This window comes from Corythoichthys intestinalis, chromosome 18 (genome assembly GCF_030265065.1).
Source record: "Corythoichthys intestinalis isolate RoL2023-P3 chromosome 18, ASM3026506v1, whole genome shotgun sequence".
Lineage (NCBI taxonomy): Eukaryota > Metazoa > Chordata > Actinopteri > Syngnathiformes > Syngnathidae > Corythoichthys > Corythoichthys intestinalis.
In genome coordinates, this window is record NC_080412.1 from 43,063,539 (window position 1) to 43,083,134 (window position 19,596).

Consider the following 19,596-nt stretch of genomic DNA (forward strand, 5'->3'; position numbering starts at 1 on the left):
TGTATTTGTTGAGCTTTCAGTAAATGATACTGCAGCCATTTAACTTCTGCCCAAATGCATGATGGGAAGTGCAATCATGACTGTGTGTAGGGGCACCAATTGATATATCTTCTCTGCATTGGGAAAGAACATAGGGTGGTAAGAAAATGATCAACTACTACCTTTCTTCCCCACATTGCCTCCCACGTTATTTTTGCTGAGAGAGGTATTGTAAGGGTTTAGCCACAAAAAATGGCTCCAATGGCTGTCAAAGTTCATCTCTACTCATTATACGCTGCCTTCTAGCGCTATCTATAGGTAAAACGGCGTCTTTATAGATTGAACGCGACAATGCGTGAGTGGGTCGTCCAGCGCATGCGTTAATTATTTAATGTGATTACTTTAAAAAAAAACATTAACCGACGCTAACGCAATAAATTTGATAGCCCTACTTTAAGCTAAAACTACTCTGGATTAGTGTAAGACATTTTGTCTGTAACGTTTAATACAATTAGAAAACGAGTTAAATAAAAAATATGCTGTATTTATATTAAAAAAAAGGCATGTCCGATATGTTTTTGCAAATTCCAATACTTTGAAAATGACATGATCGGACCCGATCGATCGGGACAGCTTTAATTTAAATATATACATATATATATATATATATATATACAGTGGGGAGAACAAGTATTTGATACACTGCCAATGGGTTTTCCCATTGTGAGTGTATCAAATACTTGTTCTCCCCACTGTATACATATTTTATACTTAAGGGAAAAAAATGAAAAACATGTTTTATATGGACTAGGGCTGTCAAAATTATCGCGTTAACGGGCGGTAATTATTTTTTAAAATTAATCACGTTAAAATATTTGACGCAATTAACACACATGCCCTGCTCAAACAGATTAAAATGACAGCAATGTAATGTCCGCTTGTTTTTTGGTGTTTGGCGCCCTCTGCTGGCGATTGGGTCCAAATGGTTTTATGGGTTTAAGCACAATGAGTGAGCATGGTGTAATTATTGACATCAACAATGGCGAGCTACTAGTTTATTTTTTGATTGAAAATTTTACAAATTTGAATAAAACGAAAACATTAAGAGGGGTTTTAATATAACATTTCTATAACTTGTACTAACATTTATCTTTTGAGAACTACAAGTCTTTCTATCCATGGATCGCTTTAAGAGAATGTTAATAATATTAATGCCATCTTGTTGATTTATTGTTATAATAAACAAATACAGTACTTACAGTCATTTAATGAGACATAAAGGTCCAATTTTGGCAAGACAAAAGTTTTGTCGCCTACAGAAAGCAGAGTGAAAGTTGAGCAAAAAATGTACTTCAAATTCAAAAATATGTTACATAACATCAGCGAATTAAGTAGTGGAGCTGTGAGATCCAAATTTAATATTTTGTATGACTTCCATGGGCTTGAAGGACTGCATCCATGCGGTTCGGCAAGGATTCATACAATTTATTGATGAAGTCATCAGGCACATCAAAGAAAGCAGTCTTGCATGCCTCCCAGAGTTCATCAACGTTCTTGGGTTTCGTCTTCCATGCTTCCTCTTTCATCCTACCCCAGACATGCTCAATGATGTTCATGTCTGGTGACTGGGCTGGCCAGTCCTGGAGGATCTTGATCTTTTTCCACTGCAGCAGAGCTCCACGAGACCTGGTCACCTGAAGTCCCTGTGTCAACCAGAACACTGTCTAGAAATGGCTTCCATGGTCGAATCAGTGCCCAGAAACCAGCATTAAACAAAAGACAATTAAAAACACCGTGTGGCATTTGCCAAGGCCCACAGCCTGTCAAAAGGATGGACGCTGGAAAAGTGGCAAAAGGTGGATTTTTCAGATGAATCTTCCATTGAATTACACCACAGTCGCCGCAAATATTGCAGGAGACCTACTGGAGCCCACATAGATCCGAGATTCACTCAGAAAACAGTGAAGTTTGGTGGTGGCAAAATCATGGTCTGGGGTTAAATCCAGTATGGGGGTGTGCGAGAGATGTGCAGGGTGGAAGGCAACATAAATAGTCGGAAATATCAACAAATCTTAGCTGCATTCCTAACCATAAAAAGGTACAAATTCTGCAGCGGGATGGTGCTCCATCGCATACTTCAACCTCTACCTCAAAGTGCCTCAAGGCAAAGAAGATCAAGATCCTCCAGGACTGGCAAGCCCAGTCACTAGTCATGAACATCATTGAGGATGAAAGAGGAAGCATGGAAGACAAAACCCAAGAATGTTGATGAACTCTGGGAGGCATGCAAGACTGCTTCCTTTGATGTTCCTGATGACTTTATCGATAAATTGTATGAATCCTTGCCGAACCGCATGGATGCAGACCTTCAAGCCCATGGAAGTCATACAAAGTATTAAATTTGGATCTCACAGCACCACAACTTAATTCGCTTATGTTTTGTAACATATTTTTGTACATTTTTTGTTCAATTTTCACACTACTTTCTGTAGGCGACAAAACTTTTGTCTTGCCAAAATTGGACCTTTATGTCTTCATGAAATGATAAATCTTTTTTCAGTGAAACAAATATATGTTTGTACATTCAATATCATTTGGGAGGGTCTTAGCTTTCATATGAGCCATTTCTGAAACCAATTGAATAAGTAAAAGTCAGGTTATTAGCAATTGTTTCTACAAAATGGATAAGCGACAAGACTTTTGCCAAGGACTGTATGTGTGTAATGTTTATTGTAAAGCAGACTTTATAGCCTCACTGGCAGAATCCATGTCAGTATATGAAAAAAACCATTTGAACTGAGCAGACACATGAAAAGCTTGTGTAGTTGGTATTGTATCAGATGAGGGGGGCTGTTGGGTTTTGATCCGCCATTTCACGAAACAGTAGTTCACCAGCAACAGATACCCTTTTTAATTATGCAGGAGGTTGATATGAAAAATAAATGGCCGTTTCCGGGCCTTTTTTTTTTTTTTTTTTTGCTAGGCAAGAAACGATCTTCAACTGTTTTTGTCTCATAAACCAGAGGGTTTGAAGAACCCCTCATATGGGATTTTGCTTTCACCCAGTACTTGATCACGCACCACGTACTTGCTTCTCGGCGTTACGTTTTTGTTTTTTTGTTTTTACCTGTCAACTCAGTTTTTTAATCAAAACAGCAGCACCTCTCAAGCCCTGTAAACAGTCTCTCAGCTGATTTAAAGTGTGCGCATGAGTTTCCCGAACAGCATTAAAGATCTCGTTGAGTAAATGAGTTGCCGGATTACATTTTGAAAGTAAATGATTCAGCTTTTAAAAAAATAATTTTGTTGGGGAAAAACCCAAATGATGTGGTTGCGCCACACAAAATGTACTTCATGTTACAAAAAAGTGCATACAGTGTAGGCCTGAACGATATTGGAAAAAACTATTGTTGCAATTTTTGGGGGGTTTGCGATATAAAGCGATATTATATTGCGATATTAAAATTTTATTTTATTTTTTTTTTAAAGAAATTTTCACTAGATGACTTGAATAGCTGTTTGGAAAGACTTTGGATGACTCACCATCACCACAGTGTACAGTGTTTCGCGGTTAATGGGGACCTGAACCCGCCGCGATAAGTGAAAAACCGCGAAGTAGCGCACCCCCACCCAATTTGTTTTTTTTTTGTTTTTTTTTTGTGCTCAATGTATTTATTCAGATTTAGCATTGGAAAGAGATACATATAAGACGTGTTTTTTTTCTCACTTTTTCCCCCAAAGTAATTTTAAAATGTAATAAATGGTTTTACGTACTTCAAATGTCATAATTATGATCAATTTTAAACATAACTGTCCAACCAAATCATTTTTGAACAAGAATAAAGTAATATAATAAAGTAGTAGAAAAATGCTTGGCTTTAGTAAATGCTTTTGTTTATCTACCTTAGCTGTGACTCTTGGAGTGACATGTAGAAATTCCTCATCATCACTTCCGGCATTTATTTTATATGTCTCCAACGTCTCTACACACACACACGTTCATTCCAGCGCGCTTCCTTGCAGAAACTGTTTAACAAGTTAAACGGTGATTGACACATAGCTCCGCTTTGAAGTCCGCTTCTTTGGCAAGATCAAAGACAATGAGCGTCGTTAACTTTAATAAGCAAGTGCTGCAGTGACTGTGAGGAACAAAGAGCTGGGAGACGGAGGGTGTGAGGCTGTGCGCAGAGCAGAAAGCAAGGCGTATGTGGATTAAAAAAAATAAAAACTATCGCACGTGCTTGCGATGGGACTATCGCGCACACGCACATCGCGATGGCGATGTTTAAACGATATATCGTTCAGGCTTAATACAGTGTATCACAAAAGTGAATACACCCCTCGCATTTCTGCAGATATTTATATCTTTTCATGGGATAACACTGACAAAATAACACTTTGACACAATGAAAAGTAGCCTGTGTGCAGCTTATATAATAGAGTTAATTTATTTTCCCCTTAAAATAAATCAAAATATAGCCATTAATATCAAAACTCCTGGCAACAAAAGTGAGTACACCTCATAGAAACTACATACATCCCTAAATGTCCAAATTGAATGCTGCTTGTCATTTTCCCTCCAAAATGTCATGTAACTCGTTACAGGAGTGCTGTTAGCATTGCTGCAGAGATTGAAGAGGTGGGGGGTCAGCCTGTTAGTGCTCAGACAATATGCCGTATTCTACATTAAATTGGTGTGCATGGCTGTCACCCCAGGAGGAAACCTCTTCTGAAGACGTATACAAAAAAGCCCGCAAACAGTTTGCTGAAGACATGTCAACAAAGCACATGGATTACTGGAACCGTGTCCTATGGTCTGATGAGACGAAGATTAATTTGTTTGGTTCCGTTGGTCTCAAGCATGTGTGGCGGCAACCAGGTGAGGTGTACAAAGATAAGTGTGTCATGCCTACAGTCAAGCATGGTGGTGGGAATGACCCCCACACCTCTTCAATCTCTGCAGCAATGCTGACAGCACTCCTGTAACGAGTCACATGACATTTTGGAGGGAGAATGACAAGCAGTACTCAATTTGGACATTTAGGGATGTATGTAGTTCCCATGCGGCGTACTCACTTTTGTTGCCAGGGGTTTAGATATTAACTCAATTGCTCCCAAAAATGTATAAGTACGTTCTATTTTTAAATGCTTCATTGTCCCCAAAACGTATTTATGCGTCTTTTGCGTTTTTTTTTTTTTTTTTTTTTTTTTTTACAAAAAGCATCAATAGCAGGGGTCCCCAAACTACGGCCCGCCTCCACATTTGGTCCGGCCCCCTGAACAAAAAAAAAATTGGAAAAAAAAAAAAATTATATATATATATATATATATATTTATTTATTATTATTTTTTTTTAATAGTGTTATTTATTTTCTGGCTTTTTTCTGTGAAGAACCCAGAGAGGGTTATTTGGTTATTATCTATTTAATTAATAGTGTTATTATTTTTTTATTATTATATTATAATATTATTTTATTTACTTTTGTTCCGTGAAGAATCCAGAAAGGGTTAATTGATTGTGGCTTTCTGAAAAACAATAAATCTTTACATTTTGGCACACCTGCAATCGTCACACCTTTTCTGTTACAAACTGACCCCGGACCCTCATCAGAAAAGGGAAAAGTTATGTGGCCCTCACAGGAAAAAGTTTGGGGACCCCTGATCTATAGCTTCCGCTCTATCTGAGAAACCAAAAACAAAGCTCCAAACTCATTTTAAAGCAATAAAACTGGCCACTGGACAGCAGTATCGAATTTTGTAAGACCCGCAACCCGATTCAACAGCAATGAAGGGCCGGGCGGCACGGTTGGAGCGCTGGTGGAACAAAGCAACCGAAAGGACGCCTGTAATGCCAGGCGCTGGACGACCGAGCAAAACGACTGGGACCACCGTGCAGCGGGCTCGCCAAGCAGACCCAGCAGAGACTAAAAAACAATCCATCTTTGTGTGACAGACAAAGATGAGGGAAAAGTTTACACGGCTGACGCGGCGACAACGGCGTCATCTCGGCGACACCAGCGTCATCTCTCAGTAGTAATGTGTAAATAAATTGTTACTTTGCGATCAAAAGCTCTATTTGTCTTGTTCTTTATGATATTTTGTAAAAGGAAAACATTATTCAGATGTTTGGGATGTAAATAATGCAAAAATAGCTGTGTTAAAGTCAAAGTTATGTTTGAAATGTATGCGTTTACAAAAAGCTCATTTTCTCCGTTTTTTTTTTATCAGAAATTGGAAAATTGCTCAAACTAAGCTATTTTCTAATGCTGATTTCTAAAGAATGGAAAAAGATATGAACTAACTTTTTTCCGGTTAAAGAAGAGAGTCTAATCTTTCTTTTGGTGGGTTCCATGTTTATATAGCAATAGAACAGAATTTTCTGTGGGCCTTGCAAAATCAGTCAAAATCCAGTAAAACGGCCGGGAGCGATTGGCCTTGCTCCGGTGAAAATGGCTGGGAGTGAATGAGTTAATGGCTATATTTTGAGTTATTTTGAGGGAAAAACAAATGAACTCTATTATATAAGCTGCACACAGACTACTTTTTATCGTGTGAAAGTGTCATTTTGTCAGTGTTGGCCCATGAAAAGATAAACTTAAATATTTGCAGAAATGCGAGGGGTGTACTCACTTTTATGATACACTGTACATGCCAGACTTAAGTATGCGGAAGAGATCGTTCAGCCAAATAAGTGTGTGTAGTCGTGCGCCTTTTTTTGACATCAGCACATGGGAGAATGTAGCCCTTAGTGGTTCATTCATTAATAATTCTCTTTCTTCCTACATTAATTTGACAAATACAAAGAGCAGCCAAGCTAATGAATATACATGATAAACATTGTTTTGTGTGGTATATAATAATAATGCTGAAGATAAAAGACAAAAAGTTTGCAAAACCACCCCGACAACAAAATGACCAAGCTGCTTTGTCAGTATGTTAAAGTAAGGCGATCTGGGATTAGCATAGCTACAAGACAAACCATAATGTCAAAGCTGGCATTTTTTTGGTAAAGTGCTAGCGACTGGAATGTTTAAATTGCTGCCACTTGTACTATATGAACAGTACACTGCTCCATAAAGCACTTTAGCCTCTGGTGTCTGCCAGTACATTTACTGCCTGTTGTTTGACGTCTATTTCCATTGACGGCATGGATGCATGATTGTAATTTTCTCAACAATACAAGCTAGTCAGCCAGCTTCGCTCTATGATTAAACTGGAAGAAAGCCAGTTGTCTGCAATCTTGGATTACTTAGTTTGAGACCATGCCCTGACTTACTTTTTATTGTATTTTTAAGAGGATGGATTCTTCCTATTGGCTTTCTCCTGCAGTCTGCTTTTCATTTTACCGTATAACAGTGAGAGACTAGCTAGAATGGCTCAGACGCTTATCGCCAGCGTTGGAATTTAGCGAACATTTTAGTGTAAATGTACTTTACTTGAGTACAAATATGAAGTGGCACTTTTACTTCACAACATTTTACAGACGGTATCTATACTTTTTACTCCACTACTTTTCAAATTGTCGTCTGCGTTACACATTACTTTTGTTTTTTTTCTGATTGTGAAATGGTAGTTTTGTTTTCATGCCTCCGGTGCAATCGATAAGCCCTGTGCAACTATACCGTACATGAGCACTAGAGGCAGCAACATGAGTACAAGCAAGATTAGGCCGGTGAACAAGATATTGACCAACATAAACCACCACACTCTTGTACAGTAGGTACTAAGTAACACATATTAAGTAACGGGTTATTGTAATCTGACTACTTTCTTTCAGTGACGAGCGATCTAACGCGTTCATTTTTCCGAACCTAGTAATCTGATTAAAGTTAGTTTCCTTGGTGTCTCGGCATTACTACTTTTTTTTTTTTTTTTTTTTAGCCTGTCCTGTTCAGCTGTTTTACACAGACAATGGAAATCTGAGTGTCCGGTTGGTCTGAAAAGTGTTCATGTTTCACATTGGAGTAAGACATACTACCATTGTTTTCATTCAACATGCAGTGGGGCAAAAAAGTATTGAGTCAACCACTAATTGTGCAAGTTCTCCCACTTAAAAATATTAGAGAGGCCTGTAATTGTCAACATGGGTAAACCTCAACCATGAGAGACAAAATGTGGGGGAAGAAAAACAGAAAATCACATTGTTTGATTTTTAAATAATTTATTTGCAAATCATGGTGGAAAATAAGTATTTGGTCAATACCAAAAGCTCATCTCACTACTTTGTCATGTACCCTTTGTTGGCAATAACGGAGACCAAACGTTTTCTGTAACTCTTCACAAGCGTTTCACACACTGTTGCTGGTATTTTGGCCCATTCCTCCATGCAGAGCTCCTCAAGAGGGCAGCTGTCGTTGGGCAACACGGACTTTCAACTCCCTCCACAGATTTTCTATGTGGTTATGATCTGGAGACTGGCTAGGCCACTCCAGGATCTTGAAATACTTCTTACGAAGCCACTCCTTTGTTGCCCTGGCTGTGTGTTTGGGATCATTGTCATGCTGAAAGACCCAGCCACGTCTCATCTTCAATGCCCTTGCTGATGGAGGGAGATTTTCACTCAAAATCTCTCGATACATGGCCCCATTCATTCTTTCCTTTACACAGATCAGTCGTCCTGGTCCCTTTGCAGAAAAAATGCCCCAAAGAATGATGTTTCCACCCCCATGCTTCACAGTAGGTATGGTGTTCTTAGGATGCAATTAAGTATTCTTTCTCCTCCAAACACGAGAACCTGTGTTTCTACCAAAAAGTTCTATTTTGGTTTCATCTGACCATAAACAGCCTCCCAGTCCTCTTCTGGATCATCCAAATGCTCTCTAGCGGACCACAGTGGGGCCTGGACGTGTACTTTCTTCAGCAGGGGGACACGTCTGGCAGTGCAGGATTTGAGTCCCTGGCGGGGCATTGTGTTACTGATAGTAGCCTTTGTTACGGTGGTCCCAGTTCTCTGTAGGCCATTCACTAGGTTCCCCCGTGTGGTTCTGGGATTTTTGCTCACCATTCTTGTTATCATTTTGACGCCACGGGGTGAGGAGGGAGTTGAAAGTCCGTGTTGCCCATCGACAGCTCCAAAACATCACTGCTCTAGAGGAGATCTGCATGGAGGAATGGGCCGAAATACCAGCAACAATGCGTAAAAAGCTTGTGAAGAGTTACAGACAACGTTTGGCCTCCGTTATTTACAAAAAATTGTACATAACAAAGTATTGAGATGAACTTTTGGTGTTGACACAAGTCTTTCTATCCGTGGATCCCTCTCACAGAAAGAATGTTAATAATGTAAATGCCATCTTGAGGATTTATTGTCATAATGAACAAATACAGTACTTATGTACTGTATGTTGAATGTATATATTCGTACGAGTTTTATTCTTTTTTTTCTTAATGCACTGCGTAAATGTATATGATCGGGAAAAATTATCGGGAATGATTGGAATTGAATCGGGAGCAAAAAAAAAAAAAAAGCAATCGGATCGGCAAATATCGGGATCGGCAGATACTCAAACTAAAACGATCGGGATCGGATCAGGAGCAAAAAAATGTGATTGGAACAACCCTAGAAATGACTTATGAGGACCATAGTGCTCACAAAAGATAAGCCGATTAGGATCAGATGATCCTTCTCTGGTTACAAAAGGGATTTGTATCAACTGATCCACCCTTGGTAATTCTAGTGTCAAAGTGACACACACTCACAGAGGATAGCGAGCCCAAGTAGGCGAAAAGTGAAAGACTTTATTTGCAAGTTTTTAATGTGTTGTTGTGTATTTTTTGCAGGTGGCACATCACGTTGGTCTTCTCCTCCCTGCGACTGCTGCTGCAAGAACCACAAAGGCGACGGAGAGGGCGAGAGCGGCACCTCCTTCAACGAGCTCTCCACCTCCAGCTCGGAGAGCCAGTCCGAGGCCGGCTCTCCGCAGGGGACTGTCATCTGCGGGCCGGTCAGCCGCCAGCCGCACCCCCACGTGAACGTCCAAACTCTGGACAGGCCTCTGAAAAAGGGCCCGGTCGCCAGGCTCCAGCAGTCGGAACAACGGCGGAAAAGCGACCTGCTGCGTACCCTCACCTCCGGTTCCCGCGACTCCAACACGTGCAAGAAAAGGCCGCCCAAAGAGAAGCTGACGGTGGAGGAAGAACTAGATAGGTGCATTCAGGACTTTCGGAAAATCAAGATTCCCGAGAGGTTTCCTGAGCGCAAGTACATGTGGCAGGCGGACTTGTTGAGAAAGTATCGCCTCTGAGCACGCGGCCGACTTGCCGCCGAGGCTTCGGATCTGTTTACACCTTTTTTTCAGCGAGACTTTTGCGACAAAGATTATTCAAGTCAATCATTCACCATTATGCCCGTGGGTTGAACAGCGACACCCAAGCTTAAAAGAAGCATACAAAAGCAGACTGTTCTCTTATTGACGTAACGTATGTAGTATGTGTGTGTGTTTAGTTCCCCGCCCAATCCGAGTATGTGCTGTTATCTCTCAATGATTCACAGCTCTGAATATTTTAAGAGCGAGCCAGGAGATAGATGAACCGAGAAAAGGATCCGTAATGGTGAAATGGGGGAAGCGCAAACTCATCATTTCACAAAAAGCAATTGTTTCCCTGAAACCACTGAAAATGTAATTGTGGAAAAAAGGCAACTGTCATTTTCTGAAAAAGTGCATCATTGAAACAAACTGTATATTCGATCGCTGCCAGCCCTCCCAGTTCAAGTAAATCAATGTTTTTCAACCTTTTTTTTAAACCACGGCACACTTTTCTCATGAAAAAAATCCCAAGGCACACCACTAGCAAAAAAATCTAAATCATTTTTGTAGACTATATTAGCATTATAAAGTCGTATATGGACTAGGAATCAAACAAACACAAAGAAAAACATATTTTTTAAAGAATTATTACTCACTCAGTGTGACACCTGGCCTTACAGTGGTATGAAAAAGTATCTGAACCTTTTGGAATTTCTCACATTTCTGCATAAAATCACCATCAAATGTGATTTTATCTTTGTCAAAATCACACAGATGAAAATACAGTGTCTGCTTTAACTAATACCAATATATATATAATATTGTTTTTCATATTTTAATGAGCATAGCATGCAAACAATGACAGAAGGGGGAAAAAAATAAGTGAACCCTCTGCCTAAGGAGACTTAAATAGCAATTGAAACTAGAGACGTCCCGATCGATCGAGTCCGATCACGTCATTTTCAAAGTATCGGAATCGGCAAAAAAATATCGGACATGCCTTTTTCTAATTTAAAAAAAAAAAAATTATTAAATCGTTTTCTAATTGTATTTAATGTTACAGACATAATATGTTACACTCATCCAGAGTCTTTAGTTTAGGCTTAAGGTAGGGTTATCAAATTTATCCCGTTAACGGCGGTAACTAGTTTTTTAAAAAATTTATCACGTTAAAATATTTAACGCAAATAGCGCATGCTCTGCACGGCCCACTCACGCATTGGCGCCGTTTTACCTATATATAGTGCTAAAAGGCAGCATAAAATGAGTAGAGTGAATTTTGGCAGCCTTTGGAGCCTTTTTTTAATTGGCTAAAGCCTTACGATCCCTCTCCCTACAATTAGAAATATCGTGGGAAGCAATGTGGGGAAGAAAGGTAGTAATTGATCTTTGTCTTAACACCCTATATTATTTCCCAACGCAGAGAAGATATATCAATTGGTACCACTGCGCACAGTCATGGTTGCACTTCCCATCATCCATTTGGGCAGAAGTTAAATGGCTACAGTATCATTCACTGAAAGCTCAACAAATACACTAGATGGCAATATTTCGTCACAATATACAAAGTCACATTTATCCTTTAAGAATTACAAGTCTTTCTATCCGTGGATCCCTCTCACAGAAAGAATGTTAATAATGTAAATGTCATCTTGAGGATTTATTGTCATAATAAACAAATACAGTACTTATGTAATGTATGCTGAATATATATATTCGTCCAAGTTTTATTCATTTTTTCTTAAATCATTGCCAAAATGTATATGATCAGGAAAAATTATCGGGAATGATTGGAATTGAATCGGGAGCAAAAAAAAAAAAAAAAGCAATCGGATCGGGAAATATCGGGATCGGCAGATACTCAAACTAAAACGATCGGATCGGGAGCAAAAAAACATGATCGGAACAACTCTAATTGAAACCTAATTTTTACCAAACTATTTAAGTCAGGTTTGTGCCAAATCACTGATGAGTGGTTTAAAGCTGCCCTGCCCACTATAAAACACACACCTGGTAACAAATGTCTTGATGAGAAGCATTGTCTGATGTGCACCATGGCTCGGTCAAAAGAGCTGTCTGAAGACCTGCGATCAAGGATTGTTGATTTGTATAAAGCAACGAAAGGATACAAAACCATCTCTAATAGTCTTGATGTTCATCAATCGACAGCCAGAGAAGTTGTCTACAATTGGAAAGAGTTTAGTACTGTTGCTTCTCTCCCAATGAGTGGCCGTCCACCAAAGATGACGCCAAGAGTTAAAAAAAAAAGAACCCTAGAGTGTCTGCTAAAGACTTACAGAAATAACTGGCACAGTCCAATATCTCAATCTGCACACAGCAACTATATGTAAAGCTATGGCCAAGAATGGTGTTCATGGGAGGACTCCACGGAGGAAGCCGCTGCTGTCTAAAAAACCATTGTGGCTCATTTATTTGTTCGCAAAGAGGCACTTGGACACGCCACAGAAGTTTTGGCAAAATATTTTGTGGACTGATGAAACCAAAGTTCAATCGTTTGGGAGTAAGACACAACATCATGTGTGGGGGAAAAATGGATCAGCTGATCGCCGACAGTCAGAGAAGTTGTCTACAGATGGAGAGAGTTTGGCACTGTTGCTTCTCTCCCAAGGAGTGGCCGTCCACCAAAGATGACGCTAAGAGTTCAGCGCAGAATTAATGATTTTAGTAGTCGATTAATCGTTTAACTATTTAGAATCGAATAATCGAGTAATCGGATAAGAACCATAAAAAATTAAAATACTTGAGCCTCAAAAAGTAGATATAAGAGGATCTATGTACGACAAGAACAGTTGGCTAACTTGCATAGCAAAAATCCGCTATCTTAAATGCTATAAAATGCTAACTTTTTTTTACAATGCTCTTAACGAATGGTTCAGACACATATTGCCACAAAAATGGCTAAATATACCAATAAACTAAATTACGAATCCATTAAAAAATACATGAGCTCAAACAAAAACTTAGCTTATCTTGGTCATAACAGGGAGCAGATGGATTCAGCCAAGTGAAAGGAGGTAGACTAGAGGGCCGTGTATTCACCCAAATCAATAAAACTAAATGCAAACACTTTCAAAACAAACCATTACAACGCCACTTTAATTTAACGAATACTCGAAGCAGCCACATTTAATTTGAATCTTTTTTTCTAATCGAATACTCGAGTTAATCAATTAATCGTTGCAGCACTAAAAAGAACCCTAGAGTGTATCACACAACGTCATGTATGGAGGAAAAATGGAACAGCTCAGTACCTCATCACACCTCATCCCCACCTTGAAGCATGGTGGAGGGAGCATCATGATTTTGGGCTGTTTTGCTGCCTCAGGGCCTGGACAACTTGCAATCATTAATGGAAGATTGATTTCAAAACTTTATCAGGATGTTTTGCAGGAAAACCTGAGGCCGGCCGTAAGACAGTTGATGCTAAAAAGAGGATAGATGCTGTGACAACACAATGATCCAAAACACAGAAGTAAATCAACTTCAGAATAATTTCAGAAGAGCAACATACACATTCTCGATGACTTGAACCCCATTGAGATGCTGTGGCATTACCTAAAGACAGCAGTTCATGCCAACATCCCAGGAATCTGACTGAACTACAGCAGTTTTGTTGAGAAGATTGGGCCAAGATTAGTCCTAATCGATGTACCAGACTGATCTGCAGCTACGAGAAGAATCTGGTTGAAGTTATTGCTGCCAAAGGGGCGGGTGGGGCAAAAATTAAATGTGATGATTCACTTACTAATTTTCCCCCCTTCTGTCATTGTTTGCACACTATCCTCATTAAAATATGAAAACCTACAAATGTTTGGGTGGTTTTAGTTCAAGCAGACACAGTTTTTTCATTTGTGTGATTTTGACAAAGATCAGATAACATTTGATGGTGATTTTATGCAGAAATGTGAGAAAAAAATCCAAAAGTTTCAGATATTTTTTTGCATACCACTGTAGCCAATGAATGAAAATTAAGCTACATCGTGATTCTGAACAAAAATTGAGCGCGTCGTAGCGCATATTCAGTCATTGACTAGTACACTAGGGTGACCAAACGTCCTCTTTTGCCCGGACAAGTCCTACTTTCACGTAGTATCCTTGTGGTCCGGGCGGGTTTTATAAATTCATAAAAATGTCAGGTTTTTATGATTTTTCACGGGACCAATTTGAAGAGAATCCCTCCGGCCGCTGGGTGGCAGCGCCCGCCTGCGATGACATGGCTCCTAGTAGTAGGGAGGGAAGGAGTACTTCTTCTTGTTTTTGTTGGCAGTTTACCCCTATCATGAGGCATTACCACCATCTACTAGGTTGACGACTTGGCCACAACCACTGCCCAGTTGTTAAGTTTTTTGCGATAAATACGTATATAATGGCAACTGTTGACTTCTGTCGGAGCTTTGACTGTAAAATCCCGTTTGGTGTCGCATCGTTGCGCTGCCGATGATTGTAAACTTTTATAGCAAAGTTTGATTTTTGCCTCAGCTAGCTATCAGTAAGTTAAACGGCGCTAGGCATTATGGGAAACGTAGTTTTGAACTGCTACATTTGGAAACATGCTGGCTGAATAGTTTGTCAGTTTATTTCGGTTTTTGTTTGTGTGCAATCTAGAACATTGAATGAGAATATCAATTAAATGGGAATAACAATTTGTCAAGGACAATTGTCGTGATAGTAATTTATAAAAATGTTTAGTTGGCACATAGCCTACTGTATGTATGTGGATTGACTGGACTACATTTCTATGGGTCTGCATTTTATATGTATATATATATATATATATATATTTTTTTTTTTAAGTCATTATTTATTTATTTTTTCAAACTGCATTTTTCCATCCAGACTAAGGGGCACACTTTAAATATATTAAAGTGATATAGGCATCTTTGAGTGGACTTCGAGCAAAATTCAAGTATCTTTAGGCCGGGCCGAGTGTCCTCTTTTTTGGAAATCAAAATATGGTCACCTTATAGTACACACCAAAGTATACATTTGATCACTTTTTTATTTGACATCTTGCCACGTAACTTAGTTGCCACGTAACACAAATTTGTAAGCGCTTTAGCCTGTAGCTGACCTATACTAGCGAAGTAGTGCAGTAGTAATTAAGTTAATTATATGAAAAACACTTACAGGCTTTGAATGCAAAACAAACAAATGAAAACTATCAAATTTGCATGACCCATATTTTCTTAGGCACCGATCGACCCTCGAAATGGTGCTTCGCCATAAAACGATTCCCCCCAGATGTATGCGTTCACACTTAGCAGTGACTTCAGGGTCTACCTATCTAGTACGTCGGGAGCTCTTAAAATCTCATGACAGAGTTTCCGCAACTTCCTTTTTTTTATTTTGCGCACTTCAGAGGCGGGAAATGTTACGTTTTCGTCAACAGCTGAAATTAATTTTCCTGTTCTAATATCAGTTGTATTGCGAAGGCGCACCCCCGAGTGAATTGCAGCGCCGTGAATTGCTTCGGCTCCTGCAGAGCAATTTCCGAGATGGGCAATAAAGTGAAGATTTTGATGGTCAAATCATAGAGAAATACACGGGCGCAATAAAAGTCCTGATGGAGCGCGCAAGCACCTACCCACACAAACATTTCCTGTGATGTTACTCGTGTTTATTACCTGTTAAATATATATAAAAATGGGGGGGAAATAATTTAAAACACGTAATATTTAAACATACGCAGGTGCAGTTGTTCGAAAAACATACCCACAACTGCCCCAACTGTTGACAAGATGATCAATAGTTATTGACAAAGTCCTCCGATAACAGCGCTGATATCCGCTTCATGTTGACTATTATGAATGAAGCACTATCGACGAGTATTCCACATGTTTTCCTTTAAAGATTTCTCTCGTTTTTTCCTTGATGCTTCCGCCGCCGTACTAATACGTCCTGCAAAATTTTAAAATGAAAATACCCATTAAGATTGTTTCCAGAGCTGGGTGGCAAAAAATGCATTATTTAATTTATCACACATAAAAATTTATTTGCAAGAGTGCCAGTCTAAATATTTCTCTGAAACCATTTCTTCCATGTTGCTTTAAAAAGCACTTTCATCCATTATAGCAAATCATAATTAACTCTGGTGTTCAGAGCTTGTAAACTACAAAGTTTACTATGAAGCAAGGGCAAAACTACTTATTTCTTCAAAATAAAACAAAAAAGGTCCACGCTGTGGAATTGAAACTGCTCAAAATGTCTTAGAATATTTATTTTTCTATCTAAGAGTAATAAGACCAGTTTTGATTCTGAACAAATTCTTATTTTTTCTACATTTTCATCTTATGAAAGCAGCGTAAGTAGGTAGATAGACAACATATACACGTTTATCATACTATCACCGTCAATGGCAGAGAATGAGTTAAATGCATACGCTTAGTACTTTGAGGGGAGGCAGGCGGGGCAGTGCGCTCCCCAAGTGGCCGAAAACTGTCATTGCCTTTGCTATACAGGTAGTTCCCGGGTTACGAACGAGTTCCGTTCCTACGACGCAACCCGAATTTCCGCGATAGCCGGAATTAACACTTTATGTACGCCTAAATACCCCACAAATTTAAAAAAAAAAAAAAAAAAACTATCCAAAAACATGTATTATACGTAGGGCTGTCAAAATTCACGCGTTAATGGGCGGTAATTAATTTTTTTAATGAATCACGTTAAAATATTTAACGCATTTAACGCATGCGCGGAACGACCCACTCAAGCATTGCCGCAAACAGACTACAATGCCGCTGTTTGAAGTATATTGAGAGCTAAGGGCAGAGACAAGCAAGTGGAGTGGACGCAGGTGTGGCGGGCTCCGCTGTTATTTTCAATGTGACCGGCATTGTCAGATTGAGCAGTGAGGAAGAAAGTGGTTGAGCGAGAGAGGGAGCGAGAGAGTAGAGAAAGTGCGCAGTTAGCGCAGGCTCAAGTGCTGCGTCCCCCACATGCTTATGTTTAGTTAACAAAAGTACCCACAAAAAGCCATCCAATGCCTCTCGGTGTTTATATGAAGGCCGCCGTCTTCCTCAGGAGGAAATTGAACGAACCGAGCCAGCCGACGACATCGATCCAACGTGAATCGCCGGTCCATAGCACCGCCAATTACCAATAAGGGCGAATTGGTAACGCAGATATTTATTGGGGCTGCGCTATTTAATGGAATAAGCGGTGGCCTCTCTTCCACAACTGTTATAACTATTGTGGCAAGCAACATGAGGAAGAATACCTGGAGATGATCTTTTTCTTAACACCATGTATTGTACTCAACACAGAGAAGATATACCATTTGCAGCAACCACTGTGACTCATGGTTGCTCAAATTCCCATCATGCATTTGGGCAGTTAAGAACTTTTAAGTCGCTACAGTATCATTTAGTGAAAGCACAACAAAAATAATATTCCTATCTCTCAAAAATAGAATAATGTTCACAAAAAGAAAAGCGCTCAATGCAAAGAGATCTGGCATTCCTAATCAAAATAGTTATGGAAAAAACCGTAATTTCCCGAATATAAGGCGCACCCGTGTATAATGCGCACCCCAAATTTACTTGTAAAATCTAAGGAAAATTATTGTACCCGTTTATAATGCGCACCCTAATTTTAGCACCAATAAATAGAAGAATACAAGAAAACAGAGCTCGTGTACAGATACAGAAATGTCATTTTACTGACTGGTGAAACACAGCATAAGCATAGCACATTGGGAGTTCAAAACATTACCATAAACTGACAATATTTACAGTAATAATATGATTTCACAACTTTTCCAATTTACCAGAATCTAGGAGAAAACAAAATAGATGTGACTTTTCTTTTAAAGGCTGCTGTATAACTTGCCCGTTTCATCATGATGAATTAATATGTTTCTTCCATGGATTGATACGGTAAAATGAAAGTGAGAACGTAAGTCGGAAATCCGTGAGAGCTCATCGCTGTCAACACGACAGTAACAACAGGAACTATTGTTATTTAGGTTTGAGTTTCCCGAAGGACCGATATAGTTGACGGACACAGGAAGTGTGTGTACTTACGTTTGTTATGGTCCGAGTTGCGGAGCTGCAATAAACGTCGACTCAAATGAGTTCAAGAAACTAAATTCTGTGCTTTATGAAGAGTGAAAAAAGCAGATTTTAACACAGACGAAATCAGAGTGAAGTATTACCAAAACAAAATGGTGACGTCACGTACCGTAATGGTTGGCAACGGGTCGCCCCATACGTTTCTTCAACCCAACGTGGCCGTGTCAATTAAAAAAAATCGGTTTATTTATATATATATATATATATATATATATATATATATATATATATATATATATATATATATATATATTTCTGTCTCCATCCATGTACCCGTTTATAAGGCGCACCATGATTTTACAAGTTGATTTTGGGGGGAAAAAGTGTGCGTTATATTCAGGAAATTACGGTAATACTCTATTCAAACATTAAGTTTAGCTCAACAAATACACTAGATGGCAATATTTAGTCACAATATACAAACTCACATTTATCCTTTAAGAATTACAAGTCTTTCTATCCGTGGATCCCTTTCACAGAAAGAATGTTAATGTTAATGCCGTCTTGTGGATTTATTGTTATAATAAACAAATACAGTACTTATGCACAGTATGTTGAATGTATATATCCGTCTTGTCTTATCTTTCCATTCCAACAATAATTTACAGAAAAATATGGCATATTTTAGAGATGGTTTGAATTGCGATTAATTGCGGTTAATTACGATTAATTAATTTTTAAGCTGTGATTAACTCGATTAAAAATTTTAATCGTTTGACAGCCCTAATTATAAGTCATTGTACTGTCCTTGCCATGACGTTGGAGCTAAGTCCTAGCTAGACAGCGAGCTAACCTCCAAAATGATGATGTCAGACGTTCGTGTGCTTTGCTGACTTTATTTAGCTGCGCATGAAATCAACACTTGCAAAATGAAACATAAATAAAAATTAAATTAAATCAGTCTCATCCCCAATAACAGCAATCCAAATTTGCGTGTATAAATGGCTGCTAATAGCAATCCACACAAACAGTAAGCATGCATCAGTTAGCATAAAAGGTCATCTTATTGCTGACACTGCATTTCGGGGTCATCGGCATGTTTTGCCCCCCCCACCCTCCAAAACTGTCAAACTCCGCCTATGGTTAACTGCGTACAGACAATGCAAACTGACAGCTTACGAATTGATGGATTTGACCACAAACTGTGGAACAACAAGTGTAGACAGACAATGTAACATTAATCATAACATACAATGCTGTGTCCAATACTCCATCCATTTTCTATGCTACGCCCAGAGTTTGAATAGTATACAGACTTATTATGTAGAAAGGAGCTCACA

At 39.0% G+C, this 19,596-nt stretch overlaps 1 protein-coding gene across 1 annotated transcript in view; it reads left to right on the top strand.

Annotated features, from left to right (window-relative positions):
- Positions 1-18,489, top strand: part of kctd16b (potassium channel tetramerization domain containing 16b) — a 177,500-nt gene extending 159,011 nt beyond the window's left edge. The window contains exon 2 of the mRNA XM_057820150.1: positions 9,760-18,489. Within this exon, the coding sequence (XP_057676133.1) occupies positions 9,760-10,223 (464 nt within the window). The 3' untranslated portion in view covers positions 10,224-18,489. The remainder of the gene's footprint in view (positions 1-9,759) is intronic.
- The last annotated feature ends 1,107 nt before the right edge of the window (positions 18,490-19,596 follow it).